Source organism: Diceros bicornis, chromosome 2, assembly GCF_020826845.1.
Source record: "Diceros bicornis minor isolate mBicDic1 chromosome 2, mDicBic1.mat.cur, whole genome shotgun sequence".
Classification (NCBI taxonomy): domain Eukaryota; kingdom Metazoa; phylum Chordata; class Mammalia; order Perissodactyla; family Rhinocerotidae; genus Diceros; species Diceros bicornis.
In genome coordinates, this window is record NC_080741.1 from 49195634 (window position 1) to 49215627 (window position 19994).

The 19994-nt window shown below is 41.6% G+C and overlaps 1 protein-coding gene across 13 annotated transcripts in view; it reads right to left on the reverse strand.

The window, feature by feature from the left end:
* Positions 1-19994, reverse strand: part of MAP4 (microtubule associated protein 4) — a 197379-nt gene that overhangs the window by 36215 nt on the left and 141170 nt on the right. For all 13 annotated transcript variants that reach the window (XM_058557467.1, XM_058557460.1, XM_058557418.1 and 10 more), the window contains 3 exons: positions 17970-18104; positions 16187-17422; positions 15371-15493 (listed from right to left, as the gene is read on the reverse strand). In XM_058557467.1, the coding sequence (XP_058413450.1) occupies positions 15371-15493; positions 16187-17422; positions 17970-18104 (1494 nt within the window). The remainder of the gene's footprint in view (positions 1-15370; positions 15494-16186; positions 17423-17969; positions 18105-19994) is intronic.

A 19994-nucleotide genomic window follows, 5' to 3' on the forward strand; every position in this document is an offset into this window, starting at 1 on the left:
GGATCCGAACTGGCGAACCCTGGGCCGCTGCAGCGGAGCGCACGCACTTAACTGCTTGTGCCACTGAGCCGGCCCCAAGAACTTAGATTTACGTTAGTATCTTTTTGTGTGTGTGTGTGTGTGTGTGTGTGTGTGTGTGTGAGAGAGGAAGATCAGCCCTGAGCTAACATCCATGCTAATCCTCATTTTTTGCTGAGGAAGACCGGCTCTGAGCTAACATCTATTGCCAATCCTCCTCTTTTTCCCCAAAGCCCCAGTAGGTAGTTGTATGTCATAGCTGCACATCCTTCTAGTTGCTGTATGTGGGACGTGGCCTCAGCATGGCCGGAGAAGCGGTGCATCGGTGCACGCCCGGGATCCAAACCCTGCCTGCCAGTAGTGGAGCGCACACACTTAACCACTAAGCCACAGGGCCAGCCCTATGTTAGTATCTTTTTACAATGCCTCAGCACTATTAGCTTTTCTCTCTTCATGTTACTTTTGAGTAGGCAGGCAGGTCCTCCTGCTTCACTAAGAAAAAGTGGAGATCCAGAGGCTTTTACGGAGGGGAAGGGACAGAATGGCTTACAGTTTGATTACACTATTGCTTTGCAACACATACCACACATACCAAGGAAGAGATCACATGGAATAAGAATTAATGGGTTTGTTCCTCTCCAAATGAAGTGAATGCTACCTGGATGGCAAACAATGGGGAAAAGCTAGTACAGAATAATTAGTAAAATCTGAGGATGGCTCTGTCAGTACTCTAGTCTAACTCAGAATTACAGACATAATCTCACTCAGAAATGCACATTCACCCGGGAGACAGCTGCAGCAAAGAACTCAAGCTTCCCTAGCCACAACGATATTTTATCAAGTTGGTAGATAAGGAACTTACACAAATCCTTAAAAGGTTGAGAATCCCCACGTACAAAGAAATGTACTTAAGAACCAGAAGACTTAAATTCTAGACTCAGCTGCACTGGACTTCCTTGCCCCTAGGTTCTACTCGTATTCATTCAGAACTCACTTAAATGTCACCTCCTTAGTGATGTCTCCTAGACCCCCTCCCCAAGATGATGACTTCATGTTTTTACAACACTATACTTGCTCTAACTCTTCTTAGGATTCGTAAATCCTAAGGATTCATAATCTTTTATTCATGTGCCTGTCCTGGGAGCTTCTAGAAGGCAGGAATATGACCTGTCCATCTCTGCCATGCTGGTGCCCAGCACAGTGTTTGACACACATTAAGTAGGAGCTCTCAAAAAGCTTCTGCTCAGTGGAAGGATGGATGGATTTTTTCTACACTGATTCTGTATCATTTGACCTGATCCTTCACTTCTCATTATCAAATTTATCCCAGAGAGGCACGATTTGGTAGGTCCTTTGGGCTAAAGATTTTTAAGTTCCATTCTGTCTTGAGTCAGAGCAAAGGGCATGGATTCCCATGTGTCTGGTCAGAAGGTGGTTTCTAAGGCTTTTTAATCAGACCACGTAACGACATGCCAAGCCTCCAAGGGTGCTGGCACAGCCTGCAGGTCTCTGATCTCAGCAGACATACTGGCAGATGTTTGTTTTTGCCTTGTGCCTTGAGCTAGTACTCAACCTGTTCAAGGCCTTGGTTCTCAGATGCTCTACAACTGGTTTCACTGCATTCTTTCTTATCAGTTACCAAGGCAACAAAGCTACTTTCCAGATTGACCAAATGTTCCCTGTTATTATCTCTAGGAAACAATTTCTTTTTTTTTTTAATTTTATTTTTCTTCCCCCAAAGCCCCAGTAGATAGTTGTATGTCACAGCTGCACATCCTTCTAGTTGCTGTATGTGGGACACGGCCTCAGCATGGCCAGAGAAGCGGCGCGTCGGTGCGCGCCTGGGATCCGAACCCGGGCCGGGAGCAGCGGAGCGTGCGCACTTAACCGCTAAGCCACGGGGCTGGCCCACCAGGAAACAATTTCTAATAAATTATCATTAGAATGAGAGTCAATAATTCTACCGATTGCAACGAATGATCACACTTTCTACTAATAAAAGCTAAAGGTTATGAAGTTGCCGTCTAGTTTCTTACCAATGATGTTTGTCTTTATATACACACGCATATATGCAAAAACATTTCAAAACCACATTCTACTAAATTTTAGAAACATTTCTTAGTACATGTTTAACTCAAGAAAATTATGTTTCTCCCTCATCAACTTTCAAAAGTCGGGAAGCAAACATACAGATGAAAAAATTGAAGCTAGCAATCGGATTTGTGTGACCCTTGATAAGATAATTTGTATACTGGGACCCACAAAATGTGGAGGCTGCCCCAGTGGGACAGCCCACATCACAAACCTAAACCTAAGTCAGCCTGCACTTACGGGAAACACCTGTCAATGAAACCTAACACACACCAATCACAATCCTCCAACTCAGCTTTAGCTAAGTTACCTTACCATAGAAAACAGAACCTGCTAGCCTTATAAGGAAATCCCTGCCCTCCTAGCCAATCATGCCCTGCTTCCACGCTGCCTCTTCTAATGCTCTATAAAACTTGCTCTTGCCCAAAATCCCTCAGGAAGAGTGCGCCACTGCTTGAGAGGCACTGGACTCCCCCAACCCACGGATTGTTTTTCCTTGAATAAAGGACATCAAACTAGTTACTAAAATTGTATTATTTTTGTCATTTGACACCCTGAAGCATTAAAATGCTTATAGATCAAAAGTGCCCCAAGAAGCACAACTTGGAATTTCCAGGGCTTTGTTCTTTTAAGCATAGTATTGACCCTCCCGTGGCCTCCCTGAAAAAGAAAAGAGAATCATCCAAATAAACTAAGTAAAAACACAACCTTCTCCTGACAATCATCTCCAGCAGAAGGTCTAAGATCTTCTGCTTATGGAGGCACACTGGACTCCCTGTAGGAGCTTACCTTCTTTTCCCCAATCTCATCTCAAAATATTTCACAGATCTCCCTGCTTTCCAAACCTGACTTATACACCAATTACACCAAACTGTTGGCTACTCCACAAATATTCCATGCACTTGTAACTTCACTGTGCCTTTATGCAGTCTATCCCCGAGAATGCTTCACCTTATTTTGCTCTACAAACTCTTAGCCGTAGTTTCAGACCCACTCAAATGTTACCTCCTTCATGAAACTTTCTCTTGCTCTCCTAAGAGGACTTAGTTACTTTCTGCTCTGTATTCCCATAGCACATAGCTCACATTTCTATTACAGAACTTTTCTCACTGGAGTAAAATTATCTGTGTATCTCCCTATTCTAGAATCCTTGAGTAGAGAATGTGTCTTATTAATCTACCCTTAGAATGTGGGAATAATGTTACCTGGTGTCTGTTGAATGAATGAAGTAAATATTAAAAAGTCCAGATCATGTTGAATGTCCACTACTTGCAGAGCAACAGGAAATGTTTATATGACAATTAGATCTTTGTCTAAACTTTGTCTAAATTACCATCATTGCTAAACATTTTAAAAACAAACAGTTTCAATCTGCTCACACCTGAGATGATCTGCTTCAATGTCATAGGTAAAAATAAGAATGGAAGTCCTCTTTACTGTCCACTTCATATTTTAAAACAATAAATATATCTGCAACACCACAAATCAGAAGCTAAGTCATTTATCACTTGTATTCCGAATCCTCCAATGCTACTGTCAGTCAGAGGGTAAAAGCGACCACTGAGGGAGTGTGAGGGGAAGAACTTCCTTTTAAAGTAGAATAACCAACATTTGCTGGACTCATTTCAAAGAATATTTAGATGCTCTGGCTCAAATAAGATGAGCAGTAGCACAGGACTGTTTGAGGGTTAAAAGAGTTTAAAATAGTACTGAGCATATAGTAAGTTTCAATAAATGGTAGCTATTTTTACTTGTGTGACATATAGAATTTCCCAATAAATTTCATTAATATACAGCTAGCAAGAAGAAGAAAAAAAAGCCAGCCTGGATGGTCTAGTGGTTAAGACTCAGCACTCTCACTGCCGCTGCCTGGGTTCAATTCCTGGTCAGGGAAACACACCACCCATCTATCTGTTGTCATACTGTGGTGGCTGTGCATTGCTGTGATGCTGAAAGCTGTGCCACCAGTGTTTTAAATACCAGCAGGGTCACCCATGGTGGACAGATTTCAGCAGAGTTTCCAACTAAGACAGACTAGGAAGAAGGACCTGGCCACCCACTTCCGAAAAAATTGGCCATGAAAACCATACGAATAGCAGCGGAGCACTGTATGATACAGCGCTGGAAGGTGAGAGGATGGTGCAAAAAGACCAGGCAGGGTTCAGTTCTGCTGTACACAGGGTTGCTAGGAGACAGAATCGACTCGCCGGCACTAGCAAGAACAACAAAGAAGAAAGAAAGCCAGAGAATGAGAAGGTAAGTAGGAAGAAAGCAATAAGGAAAGGAACTTCACAAATAGCACTACCGTTAAGAAAAGACACTACCAAAAGGGTACTTCTCCCACTGTAAAATCGTAGCAAGTTCTAAGACTACAAATGGTTTTTTCATTTGCTGAGCATATTTTATTTATGTACAAGGGCCTTGACACCATTAGGATTTTGGGTTTATAAATTACTTCAAATTTCACACCAAGAGAATTTCCCACTATAAACTGACATTCCCAGCTGTTGGAAGACAGTTGATGGGCTCAAGCAAACTAAAGAAAAAGAAATGAAGCCAGATAAAAAGGAGACCAGGCTCTCACCACGGCCAAGGGAAGGGTCTATCTACAGGAATCTGTGATAACTGTCCCACTCACAGAACAACATGCCAAGTGCACTATCATTCACAAGCCATCAATGTGAAGCAATAACATAGACTAGAGTCCAATGAGGATCACGCTTTCAAACTTGCTCTTTTTTTTTTTTTCCTTTTTTGGAGAGGAAGATCAGCCCTGAGCTAAAATCCATGCCAATCCTCCTCTTTTTGCTGAGGAAGACTGGCCCTGGGCTAACACCGTGCCCATCTTCCTCTACTTTATGTGGGACACTGCCACAGCATGGCCTGACAAGCAGTGCATCGGCACACCTGGGATCCGAACCCGGGCCGCCAGCAGTGGAGTGCGCACACTTAACCGCTACGCCACAGGGCTGGCCCCGCAAACTTGCTCTTCTATTCACAGAAAACACAGTCCCACAAGAAGTCCTTTTCTAACAAGTTGAGCTTAGATTTCCTAAAGTAGCTTCCCTGCCTAGAATAATACATAATATGTGAAGAAACTCTGCTAAAGTTTCCCCAAACTTGAGAGTGGTATGAAAAAATAACAGGAGAGGAAACATTAAGCTGCAAGAGACTTTAGCAGTATACTCACTTTCTCTACTTCCAAAGAGGATAAGACTAGCAAAATATAATGTCATTAGGCATCATATGTATGTAAAGCTCTATGCTGGGTCTTAGGAATAACACACGAATAAATCAAACACAATCTCTGCCTGCAGAATAAAATGCTAGACAGAGTTAAAAGACCTCGATTCTGATCCCATTTTAGCCTTTGATTCACAATTTATGTCCTCATGCTGTGTCTCTATTTCTCCACCCAGAAAAGTGTTTAATTAGTGCTTAGATATTAAAATAGAAAAATATAATTACTAACTGCCAACTTTCATCTTTTTAAGAACCTAAAACTTCTGGAAGGTTCCTCCAAGGCAATAATGAGGAAAGCATGGGCCTTAGAGTCAGAAAGACTTGGGTTCAAATTCTACTTCTGCCACTTCACTGCCTGTGTGATCTTAATGAGGAGAACCTCCATTTTCTCACCTGTAAGATGGAGAGAATCCTTCATAGTTCTATATTGTGTATGTGCATGATTATCTACCTACCTATCTATCTATAGATAACTAGGCACATAATATTCACTCAATAGGTGGTAGTTGCTATTATTTTTATTAACACCACTAATAGGACCTGTATTGTCCAAACACTGAAAACCATGGGTAACAACATCTGACCACAGGGCAAATGAGGACAAGATATGTGAGCATCACTGGCAATCTGCAGGCAGGGCAGTTAACATGAATGATTTGAAGTGAGGAACAAAGATAAAATTTAATAAGGGCAGGTCTAGAACCAGTCTGGATGACACATCAGAGCCCACGTGAACCAACAGTGGTTGGGCATAAGGGGCCATCCTGCCTAGTTCCCTATCACAAATCCAGATACCCCCCATTCCACTCAGTCCCCTGCCCCAGAGCCCCAGGCTTGCCTGAAGCTCTGCATCTGCACCTTCACCCGCTTCCTGGACATCTTGGAATAAGCCTTACTAGAAACATACAAGATCTGCAAGAAGAAAACATCAAAATACCAGCAAGGGACTAGGACACATAAACTTGAACACGTGATAGTATTGAACATGGTATATTATTATGTTGTTGGAGAGAAGAACTCAACATAGAAGACATCAACTCTCTCTAGAATAATCTATACACTTAATGTGATTTCGAGAAAAAGACTGACTGGATTTTTCCCCCCAAAACTACACAAGCCAATTCTCAAGTTATATGTAATAATAAACAAGCAAGAATAGTCAGGAAAACTCTGAAAAAGTATAACAGGGTGACAGGTGGGGCTAGACCTATTAGATATTAAAATATATTATTAAGCCACACTGTGTTACTGAAGCCTGAATGGAAAGACCAATGGATCAGAAAAAAAATTCCAGAAATAGATCAAATACATACAGGAATTCAGAGCATGACAAAGGTGGCACTTTAGCAGGAGACAGATTACACAAATGATAGTGGGATGACTAAGTAATCCTACCTCACATCTCGTAAACAAAACACACACACACGTACACACAGAAACAAATAAGCAAATTCTAGATTGATTGAAGATTCAAAATGTGAAAAATTAAAAATTAGAAGAAATATTTTTATAAACTCAGAGTAGCGATGGCTTTTATAAACTTGACAACACACAAGGAAGTCATTAAATAAGTAAAACACAAAATAAATTTATGCCAAGAAATAATTTTTCACCTATTAGATCAGCACACATAATAAAAAAGAAAAATCACACCTGTGGGCAAATTCAGCAGAACAGGTACTGGTCTATGCTGAGGGTGGGAGTATAGCTATGGTACATCTCTGTGGCCCTATGGGGAACAATTTGGCAACACCTATCAAAATTACAAATACAAGTTCTTCAAACCAGAGATTCTATTCCAGAGCCCCTTTTTATTATATAGATGTACTTGTACAAGTATGACATTCTATACATCCTATGCACCTTGTTTCTAATAGAGAAAAATTGGAAAACACCTAAACAAATGTCCATCAATAAATAAGTGGTAAAATACATTAGGGTATATCCTTACAATGAAATATTATACCACCACTAAAAAGACTGAGGCTCCTTTCTTTGTACTGATTTGTAAAGATCTCTAAAATAATTGTTAAGTTTACAAAGCAAGATACACATCAGTATGTATATGTCTCATTTATATAAAATCAGGACATATATACGTCATTACTTCTTTAAATTGTTGGGAAGGATGTGTAAGACACTGTTAACAATGGTTACCACTGGAGAGGGAAACTTGGATGCAGGTTAACGGAGGAAGGCAGAGTTACATTTTACTGCATACTCCTTTGTACCATGTGAATGTATTAATCTATTCAAAAATTAGTAAAAAAGTTTTTTTTGTTGTTTTTTTTATGGTGAGGAAGATTCACTCTGAGCTAACATCTGATGCCAATCTTCCTCTTTTTGCTTGGGGAAGATTAGCCCTGAGCTAACATCTGTGCCAATCTTTCTCTATTTTGTACGCGGGTCACCGCCACAGCATGGCTGACAAGTGGTGTAGGTCCATGCCCGGGATCTGAACCCACGAACCTGGGCTGCCAAAGCAGAGCATGCCGAACTTAACCACTATACCACGGGGCCGGCCCAAAAAGTTTTTTTTTTCAACTAGTAAAGTATAGATTGTCCTTGGGGGAAAAGATGTGATAGAACTTAGAGAAGAAACAATAAATTTTGTCCAAAATCCATCACCCTCCCCTCAGCCACTCTATAAGGCTACTCCTAACCCACAGTCTCTGAGCATGGCCTGGCCAAGGCAGGGCCCCAAAAGTTCTGTAGTATCTCCCTTGTTTCTTCAAGAATCAGAATAAATCCTCTTTTTACATTTCTTCAGAAATACTGAGCAAAAAGAGATGGCTAGATTTCAGAAAATTTACGTTACCCTTTGTATCACTGCTGAAACTAAAGAACCGGTATAGAAACTAAAACTACAGAACTGCATAGAACACCACAAATCTTAACTAAAGCTGGAAAGCCCTCTACATATGACTTCATTTTCTGCCTTGGCAATAGGGTAGCTAATAAAAGGAAGATAAAAACAGAAAAGATGACAATATCTTATGCAAATAACAACTTTTAGCATTCTCTACGCACACAGCACGTATTCCTTACAGGGTACAAATTCATGCATAGCACAAGCTTTATCCAAAACAACAAGTCCACATCATGCAGAACACCACCCCACAATGAAGCCTCTCCAAACGCCTAACAGGTTACCAAGGTCAACTGGTGTTTTTTTTATTTCTGGAGTTAGTAGCTGCATCATGCAAGCCGGGAAACAGTGATTAAGAAACAGCATCATTTGCAGGCTGTGAAAAACCTCAAAGGCCAGGAAACATTTTTTTAAGGTTACACTCAGGGCTCATGAATAGATGTATACTTTCCAGGAAAAAAAAAAAGGTAACCTTTCTAAATCTTAAAGGAATCAATTCCAATTACTCGACTGATTAGAGCCAAACAGGGTAAAATTATTAGGAATCCTACCTGGGCAAGTTTAATAGCCTTGCCCATGGACACAGACTATGTTTCACGGACATAGACTATGCCCAAAACCCTAACACACGTTCAACTGTGGGCCAACGGCTGTAAGCAACAGACTGGTCAAAGATGTGGCTGCACCACTGAGAGATCATTTCCCACTACTAGAAACACAAAGTCTGTGCCTACCAATACTGGTCAGAGGCTACCATTTCCTCATAAAGGGCAGACCATTTCTATTTAATCCAAAAGCAATTTGGGTATTTAGGCCCACCAGCACAAGCTAGGCATATATACTGACCAAAAAAAAAAACCCATGCACACAGCTAGACATGAAATGTTTCCTTCCTTCTGTGAATCTTTATACAAAATAATGATTAAAATTTGGCTGTAAACTTTACACATAAGAGGCACACTTTTTAAAAAAATTAAGAATAGTGGATGGAGACAGGCCTTCTGCTAAACAATTCATTGTTTGAAATTCAATTTCCCATGAAATTCAAGGTTCAGTGCTAGGTAAAAAGGCATGCAACCAAGTCACCAGCCTCCTCAAGCTGGACACAAGGCATGCCTTGGCTGCAGAAAACACATAAGTAGCAGTTATAAGTTTTCATGCCAACAAACCAATGATTAACAAGGATGATTAGAGTCTAGATGGAACCAAAGCACAAGCTCTTTGCCTTTTTGATGCTGACTCAAAAGCCACAAGCACACACATTTCCCCATGGCAGGTTCATACCGCTGGACTTCAGTTGCTTGGATCTCTCTCGTTCCTGGATTGTAGACTTTGGGAGAAGTGGAGTAAGTCCTCGGGACTTGGTAGGTCTCATGTAGCCTTTCATCGGTTCTGCCACTCTGCTTTTATCTTCCTTCTTCCCTTCTCCCAGCGCCTTTGGTTCAGATTTTTCTGACATTTTCTCAGGTGCCTCTAAGATCCTATCTTTGGGTTCTAGGAGTTGAAGACCCTTAGAAGGAGTCACTACTAACTTATCTACTACCCTCGAAGGAGTGGCTTCAACTTTGCCATCTAAGAAATCTGACTGGAGTTCTGGTGTTGCCAAGGAAGCATATTCCAATTCTGTGATTTTAGAAGTCAGACTAATCTCTTCTAATTTATCCTTTTCACTTTTTGGAGGCAAAAGAGTCATATCTACCTCCTTATTTAAACTATCTGGGCCCTTAGAATCTCTATCTTCAACATTTTGGTCCTCACAGAAACTGGGCTGTTGTGCTTTGTCTCCCAGTGATTCAGGACTTTGAATTGGAGTAGAACCTGCCTCAGGCTCTTTCTTTTTGTTTACTGGATATGTTGGAAAATTACTCCTATCTGTACACGCTTCTAGGACTCTGACCTCACCTGGTAGACAGAGGCTCTGGTCATCTATTGGCACTCCAGAACGAAGGTGCCCCTCTGCTAGCTCTGTGATTTTCTCTATTAAATGCTTAGATGCACCACCAGGCACTGACTCAGATTCTCCTATCACATGCCATTTATCTAACCCTGCTTCATTTTTCATGGGATCAGCAAGCTCATCTATATTCTTAAGACAGTTATCTCCATGACTGTTAACTGTTTCTATGGCTGCTATAAAAGTTACAGTAATTCCTCCTGTGCTTGTAGAGGGCATAACAGCAGAAGGAGCATTGAGTCCTTCTTGATCTGGGACTCCACCTTTGCTGCAATTATCTACCACTAATAATTTGGAAATCTGGGCTGGAGCTGTCTCTTGCCCACTTTTGACTAAGGTGTCTGGAAAGGAATCATCTTCCTTTACTACTTGAGGAATAGGAATGGGCAGTTTTTCACAGGCTGCTGATTCCTGAGCCTCTAGAGGAGTTGACTTATTCATCAATCCTGGTGGTGTTCTGGGGCAGGTAAACGTAATATTTCTATTTTCGTCCATATAGCCCATTCCTTCAATTCTGTGGTCCCCTGTGGTTTCCACGGGAACATGTACTTTTGTTGCATCTATCTTACTCTCCAGAATGTGCTTCTCGGGAAAACTATTTTTAACCTTTTTACTTTTTTCATCATTACTCCTTTTATTTGGTTTGTCAGCCACTGCAGTGTGTCCTTTGGCTGCATCTGTCTTATTCACCTCAGACAGTACTGAACGAACAAATCCTGACCCCTGGATTTGGTCTTGGCAGCTCACATCTGTCACCTTGGTAGCTGGTTCAATAACAGAAGAATCCTTGACTGTGTGTGTTTTGTTCCTGCCAAGAGCCCCAAGCTCTAAACAATTAACCTTATTACTTTTACCTTTTCGGTCAACTACTTCCACTGTGGGTGTATCTGATGTATGTGAGAACAAAGGATCATGATTTAAGGGGAAAGCAAGTCCTAATTCCTTGTTTTGATGGGGAGTACTACCAGCATCTCCATCCTTCCCTATAAAAGGTGGATTGAGGATTTCTTCCTTGCTCTCCTTAAGCTTTTTGTTTTTGCCTTCACTGCTTTTTTTAGGCTTTTCAGAAATCCAGGGAGCTGCCTCACGATCCATCCAAGGACACTTACCTTCCTTGCTCTGGTTACTGACACCCATATCTATGGCTATGGCTCCTCTTTCTGTCCTAGCACCAGAAGTGTGAGTCATGCCTGACCCATTTCCCAAAGGAATCAATGTCTGCAAGGTGCCTGCCACCCTAGAATCAGTTGTCTCCTTAGGCTCCCCCATGACCACTGCCTCAGTGACATCAGCCACGGTCCCTGGTTGCTCTTCACTCTTATCCCCAGTAGTCATTCTTTCGGTTTTAGGGGCTGTCTCACTTGGCACAAGAACGGCTCTGTAGTCCTTCTGGCTGTCCAGAAGAAATGGCAACTCAGACCTTGCTCTTACCTTCCCAGAATTCGTTCTCACTTTTCCAGAACTTCCTCTTCCCTTCCTGCTTTTGCTATCACCTGCCATTCTCTTAAATGGTTCATTCCCTGGCCCAGGAACCTGAGCTAACACCTTGTCCTGCAGCTGCTCAGAAGCAAAGACACTGATATCTTGTCTTTCCTTGGGAAAAGCTTCTTTTTTTAGCTCTTTCACATCTTCAGCTCCTTCAGAAAACTCTTTCTGCTTGTCATTCTGCAGTTTAGTCATTTTACTGTCATCAATCCCTTCTTTTAGACTACTTTCTAATGGATTACTTGCTGTCAAAGTGGGTATCAAATTAAGCAGTTCTTTTGCTGCTGTGGGTTTTGAAACTCCACCTGTAGCCTCTTGGTCTAAGACAGGAGAGCAACCCTCTTTGGGTCTGATCTCCAAAGGAATTTCTACTTTGTGTGCAGAAACTTCTGTCAGGGGTCCTTTCAGATTGAGAGAGCTTACTGTCTGGCTTTTATTTACAGAAGTCTTCAGGTGGTGTGTAGGCTGTGGTTTGCATTCATCTTGCTGCAGCGCTTTCTGGTCTTGGCTCTGTGGTACTGACTTGTTACCTTTGACCTCTCCCTCCACTCTCAGCTTGGGCTGAGAATTTACTGCAGTTTGGGGGGGTTCTTCCAAAGGACCCAAAGGAATACTAAGATTTTCTGAGACAAAGTTTTCAGCTACCGGTTTGGCTGCTCTGAAGTTGATTTGAGATTCCTTTTTCAAGTTTTCTCTGGAAAGCAGTCCATATTCCATGCCCAGAGCGGTAGACTGGTTGGGGAGAATACCTGATTTTTGTGGGTCAGCTGCAAAGGGATGACCTTTAGGCTCATCTGCATTGTTATCATTCCAAGGTCCCCCAGCCCGAGGTTGAGAGTATCTCTTTTGCTTTGATTTCTTCTTTTTTTTCTTCATTATCATTGGTGTGCTTTCTATATCCCAGGCCTCCCTGCCAAGATCCTTCAGGGGTTCAAGGAGGTCAACATGAATAGTTTTCCTTTGGTTCCCAGGCTCACTACAGGAAGATGAACCAGAGACCCAACCTGACTCAGACAAAGAGCAGAGGCCCAGCCTGGGATCAAGAGTCTTCCGTGGAGAAGAGCCTCCCAGCAGCTCAGGAGGGACCCTGGCAGGCCTGTGCCGGGCGGACCTGTGGTCACTGGGTCTGCACACTTGTTTGGCTTGTGTGGGAAGGGTACCTGCAATACATGAAGTTGGCTAAAATTCCAAACAAAAAACTCCTTGTTATTATTTCTTTTAAATAAGTCCCTTCAGTGACTCATTTAAGTATTCTGTTTTCACTAACCACATACTAATGCGTTTGGATAAGTTTTTTCCGAAACATTTCTCACCCTTAACTGGGATTAACAAATATTTAACAAAGATCATCATCTCAGGTAACATTTTTTTTCAAACATATTTACAAAATATTTGAAACTGGAGAAAAGAAATTCAAATGAGATCTTCTAACCTCTATAATAAGCACTTACTGTCTATAAATCTCATCTGATATTTATATTTGTCATTATTTTTAATAGGTACATAATTCCCAATTATGCAACAAGATGGTAAACTCTTGTCTCTTTTTGGAGACATTTATTAATTAACTGAATGAAATATACATGATTTTGGACAGAATTTACAATTCAAAGAGTCTGTCACCAATATTATTCTAATTACTTGTCAAACTAATCAGATCAATTTTGAGAAACAGACCAGAAGGCCAGACTTCTGTTACTTTAAAAAAAGAGAGAGAGAGAGAGAAAAGAAAAGAAAAAGAAAAAAGATACTGAATTAGTGTTTTCAACAGAGAAAAATTCTCATCATTCCAGAACCAGAGCCTCCTACTTTGAAAGACAAATGTCTTAGATTTCAATGTTCTGTTCGTACATGTACTTCCCAAAAGACAGAGAAATATACATAATGCCAAGTAGGGTAATGAATTAAAACAACTAGGACGAGCATCCTTGGAAAAGTTTCAGGAAGTCAACTGGTCCAACCTCCGCCTCCAAGTCAATGCAATATGGATCCAAGATCCTGGAAAGAGTCCCATTAAGAGCAGGTCTAGAACAGCTCTTGTCAAGTCTGACCCAATGAAATAGCTTCAAAGTATATTAAATACTTACACAGTATTTTCTCTTCTTTTTTCTTTTTTTTTGAGGAAGATTAGCCCTGAGCTAACATCCATTGCCAATTCTCCTCTTTTTTGCTGAGGAAGACTGGCCCTGGGGTAACATCCGTGCCCATCTTCCTCTACTTTACATGGGATGCCGCCACAGCATGGCTTGATAAGCAGTATGTAGGTCCACGCCCGGGATTCACACCTGTGAACCCCGGGCCACCAAAGCAGAGCACGCAAACTTAACCGCTATGCCACCAGGCTGGCCCCACATAGTACTTTTTTGTTCTTGTCTTTACCCCTCATATGTCCTGCAAACCCTACCCTTTAACACCTCAGGTCAATTACTGCTTCTCTCAAAAACTTGTTAGGCTTTAGCACTCTACGACATCTATCACATTTAATTTGGCAATTAATCAGCAGCTATTTGGTGCCATCTCTTATACTGTTTTATTCATTATATAAATCTTTGGTTTCAGAGTTCTTACCTGGGAAATTCTCTCACCATCCAGGTTATAATACAATAACACAAGGGCAAGGACCTGGACTTAAATATCTATGTGCCTTGGCATGGTGTATTTTGTACACAATAAGGACTTGATAAATCTTTATCTATATGTTGAGTCACTAAAATAACATTTAAAAAAAATCAAGTTCCTTTTTTTTGTGAGAAAGATTAGCCCTACGCTAACATCCATTGCCAATCCTCTTTTTGCTGAGGAAGATTAGCCCTGAGCTAACATTTGTGCCCATCTTCCTCTTTTTGTATGTTGGACACCACCACAGCATGGCTTGATGAATGGTGTGTAGGTCTGTGCCTGGGATCCAAACCTGCGAACCCCAGGCTGTCAAAGTGGAGCGTGCACACTTAACTGCTATGCCCCTGTGCCAGCCCCCTAAATGATTATTTAGCTCCTACTTGGTGTTAGTGTGCAAAGCACTAGAGATTCTAAGTGAAATAAGTCATGGTCCTCACCCTTAAGTTCACATTCTAATCACAGTCAGAGAAAAGTAAGCAGAGAATCACTAAGTTGATAATCAAATGCACATGCTTCTGGCTTACTGTCAAAAATATGTGATCTTAAAGTTCACTGAATAATCGAACTGTAAGTTAGAAAGTATCTTAGAGCAGTGCCTCTCCAAGTCTAATGTATATAAAAATTATCTGGGAAACTTGTTAAAATGCATACTATGATTCTGAAGGTCTGAGGTGGAGCCCAAGATTCTGCATTTTTAACAAGCTCCCAGGCAACGAAGATGCTGTTGGGCCATAGAACACACTGTAACTAACAAGTGTTTACAGAACATTTGACCAATTTACTCCTCTATAGCTGAGTAACTGAGATACAGGAAAGTTAAATAACCTGCCTAAGATCACACAGGACAGCACAGTGAACAGCTGAACTGGATTAAAATTTAGGTGTCCTAGGTTGACGTATTGATAATTTTTCAATATGTAACAAGCTGACTTTCTCCCTAAATAAGACAAAATCTGTCTAAGAAAGAGAACTGACTTCATAAACAATACTGCTGATTAACACTATACAACCAGGGACCACGTCTACCACCACCACCCCATTGCTCTCAGTTTAAGTTGTTTCAAAGAGTCCACTTTGTTTTCCTAACTTACCTGAGGTCTCTGAAGACAGTTCAGAAGGCTGACTACTGACTGGTTTCTTTTGGTCTAGTTTCTCTAATACAGAATCCTCATCTGTTGACAAGCTGTACTTTTGGCCCATGGCTGTGACTGGTTCTAAAGATAATAGTAAAAAACACACAGGTTTCAGAGAAGCACTATTTCAGCTATTTCTCCACCTTTCAGAAACTGGAAACAGGAATAGTTTTTGAGGAATGAGAAATGCTCCTATGAGGGCAGAAGAGAACTGGAGTGGTATTTGGAAGGTGAAGGGAAGGCTGAGTTGGGAGGTTTTTGTTTTGTTTTTAAGATGGGAAAAATAACAAATGTTCATATGTTGGTGGGGATGATCTAATGGAAAGGGGAAAAAAATAGTGAGAGGCAAGAAAGAAGAGAACGGCTAGGGGGCAATGTACTTAAGTAGGCAAGAGGAGACAGGATCTAGTATAAAATGGAGAGGTTGACCTTAACTAGGAGCAGGGACAGTTCAGTGATGGTAACAGGAGGGAAGGCAGAGTCTATGGATACAGATGCAAGTAGTTAGGTAGATGAGGTAAAGGAAGTTTGTGAATGTTCTCTTTTATTGCTTCAATTATCTATAAGAAAAACAGGAAGACCAGCAGAGAACAAGGAAAGAGATGTTGGAAGAGAGTGAAGATGAGAAAGAGTTGTCCAGGAGAATAGGAATGTGTATAGACTTGCAAAGTTTAGTTGACTGTCTTTATTTTACCTGGTATGACTTTGTCCCTTACCCTTCTGGAGACTACACTCTGGTAGACAGAAATACCAAGAGTAAGTGTAAGCCCATACCTGGTGAAATCACAGAAGCAGGTGCAGCTGACTGCCCCTCATCCTGGAGAGATTCTAACTGGGAATCCTCACTTATTTCTTCCTGTGTGTGCGCAATTCCCATGTCCTTAACTGGAATTGTTGCCACCTCGGATGGTGGTGCAACTTCCTCGGCTGGAGTCACATTGTTGGCCAGGGTCACCTCTGTTCCAAGGGGCAGAGCAACATCTTTAGCCAGGGCTACCTCTGGTTCTGGAGGCAGAGGCATATCCTTGATCCGGGCTACTTCTGTTTCTGGGGGCAGAACCACATCCTTGCCCAGGACCATCTCTGTTACTGGGGGCAGAGCCACATCCTTGCCCAGGGCCATCTCTGTTTCTGGGGACAGAGCCACATCCTTGCCCAGGGCCATTTCTGTTTCTGGGGGTGAAGCCATGTCCTTGACAAGAGCCACCTCTGTTTCTTGGGGTGGAGCCATATCCACGCCCAGAGCCATCTCTGTTTCTAGGGGTGGAGCCATGTCCTTGACCGGGAACATGTCTGTTTCTGGAGGTGGAGCCATGTCCTTGACTGGGGCCACCTCTGTTTCTGGGGGCAGTGCCACATCCTTGGTCAAGACCACCTTGGTTTCTGGAGGCAGTGTCATGTCCCCAGTCACAGCCACCTTTGTTTCTGAGGACAGGGCCACCTCCTCAGCTGAGGATTTTTCTGTGGATGATACAACATCCTTAGCCAGTGCCACTTCTCTTTCTGAGAGTGATACTATACCCTTGCTTGGGGCCATCTCTCTCTCTGTGGGTAGTACTATGCCCTCAGCTGGGGCCAAATCCATTTTTATAGTTGGTGCCCTCTCTGTTTCTTTGAATACTATTACATCTTTGGCTGGGGCTACCTCTGTTTCTGTGGGCAGTACCATGTCCTTGGCCAAAGACACATCTGTTTCTGTGGGCAACAGGACATCCTTAACTGGAGCCTCCACTGTTTCTATGGGTAGTACCATGTCCTTGACTAGGGCCGTATCTGATTCAACTGATGATTCTGTGTCCTTGGCTAGTGACACATCTGATTTGGTAGATGGTTCCATGTCTTTGGCCAATGCCACCTCTGTTTCTGCGGCTGGTGCCACGTCCTTGGCCAAGGTCATCTCTTTTTCTCTAGATGATGTCATGTCAGCAGCCTTCAGTCCCATCATTATTTCTGACGCTTTTGTTGGTTCCCTCTCTTCTGCTGATGCCATTGCTACCTCCCTGGCAGGCTCTAAGGGAAAGAAGTTGGAAATTTAGGACCCATCATTGTCTGCTTGTAGCTCTTTATTCAAAACTTACTTTCTTAGAGGATAGGAGTATCTGGTTTCTGTGACTATAACAACCTTAACATAACTCAGAAACTGTCCAGTTGATGCATTTGTGCCTACTCTTTGATGGTCTCAATACTTAGAAGAATAGGATATCGGGAGAATAAATAGTGGAGGAGGAAAGGCAAAGAAGAGAAAAAAAAATCAGGTTAAAAAAAACAACACAGGTACACAATTAATGTCAGAAAGGGAACCTGTGGGACATCAAGAAAAAAACTCAGAGTTCTAAATCTGAATTAAAAAGGGATTTTCTTTGCCCAATAACTCCAAGCGTTGTATTTCAATTATAACTTAATTCCTCTAGCTGTGAAATCAATAATTCAGGTTTAAAAGCATTTGTGATAGTTCTGAAATTTTTAGCTGTATGCTGCTAAAAAAGAAGTCTGATGATTTATATTGATTATTGGTACAGCAACCATTAACTGACACAGAGGAGTTCTAATAATTTACCTGCTGTGGGCTGCAGAGGTTGTGTAATGGCCTCTGGGGAAATGAAAGATTCTGAGTGTGGAGAGTTTGCGGCTTCCACAGACCATGCCTGAGGCACAACAGTTGCAGGAACAAATGTGTCGCAGGGAAACAGACCTAATATTGAAACACAAACACATCAAACAAACACATTTTTGAAACTCAGTCAACACTGGGGAAAAAAATGCATTTGATATTTAAAACCAGTTTTACATAGACCTAAGGATCAATGAAAAATGAAGCAAGAAAGTTTTAAAGTAAAAACTGCTGACATTCCTCAGGTTTTGGCTAATTGTTAACAGGCCGTATAGTATCACTTTATCCCTGCAGGGACATTAATCAACACTGATTGGCTACCTTCTACAGTGTATTACAAAGATTCAAAATACCAAGATTGAGCTCTAGCTCCAACATCACAACCAGTATAACATAATGTATAGTAAGGAATTGTGAGTCTTCATTTCCTTATCTGTAAAATGAGATTAACACCTCCCTTTCCAATACTAGAAGTTGATTTTGTGAAACCAGTTTGCAAATTATTAAGAACTAGACAAACATAAAAGGATTATTATCTTGCTGTCCTCTGACAGACACAATAGGGGACTTAATATCACATGGTCCTTACCATCAAAACTATTACAATTTAGCTAGAGAGGCAAGATAGATATATATCAAATAATGCAAATTGTAGAGTATGGACTAAAGTGCTATAAGAGTTTAAAAACAACCATGAGGACCAGAATAGTCACAGAAGGCTTCAGAGGAGAAGCAAGAGCAGGAAGAGAGGAGAGAGAGGTCAATTTTAAGGGTGGAGAACACTGAGCAAAGAAAAGTATGAAGATGCCAACAGGACAAGAATGTTTCCAGGACTATGAGATTAGTCTGATTCAAATAGATCTTGCACACCAGAGAGGGAAAACAGGATTAGAACAAACAATGGAAGAAGGATCTGGAAAGCCAGAGGAATTTAGACTTGAAGAGAAAAAAATAGGGTGTCTTAAGGTCTTAATGATGAAAATGAGATGAATACAGAACAGGAACTCATGGTGATCAACACAACAGATATACTCAGAATGAATTTAAAAAGGGAGCAGGAAGTCTGTTAGGAGACGACTAGGGTAGCCCAGGTATGAACTGATAGGGGTTTACACTGGGGAAAAGCAGAGGCAGCATAAAGGAAGAGAAGAAAGACGCTGTAAAGAAAGAAGTCAGTACAACCAAATAACTCATCAGCTAGTCAGCTGAAAAAGCAGGAGTCAAAGCCAAAATCAAAATATCAGGAGAGGGGCTGGCCGGTGGCGCAAGCGGTTAAGTGCATGCGCTCCGCTGCAGCGGCCTGGGGTCTGCGGGTTCAGATCCTGGGCACGCACCGACACACCGGTTAGCAAGCCATGCTGTGGCGGTATCCCATATAAAGTGGAAGAAGATGGGCATGGATGTTAGCCCAGGGCCAGTCTTCCTCAGCAAAAAGAGGAGGATTGGCAGATGTTAGCTCAGGGCTAATCTTCCTCACACGCACACACAAAAATATCAGGAGACTAGACAGATAACTCCAAGTCAACTCATTTAACATCCTTCTCCCAAGAGATCTTCAGTCCAAAGAAAAGCATAAATGAAACATATTACTAGCTAAGATCTTTACAAATACAAAATTATAAGCATTGTTTGAAGTAGGACTTATTGATGACAGGTACCAAAGGAAACCAGAGTATGTCACCCCAAAATATGCCTCTGATATAAAAATTATGTTGAGGTATAGGCAATTAAGCAGCAGCAAACCCAGAAAAAACTCCCCACTTTCTGCCTAAAGCCAGGATATAAATTCTCCTTTTACTAGAGACAGACTCTTATCAGCCCAGAGAGGGCACCAGAGGAATCTGCAAGCAAACCTTACTCCATTAGTTCTCTCTCATATATTTACCTTCCCACAGTAAGTCACTCTTGGAACCCTAAAATTGCTTTCCTTGGTCCTGTTATTTCTCTACAAATTTACTGTTCTTTGTTGAA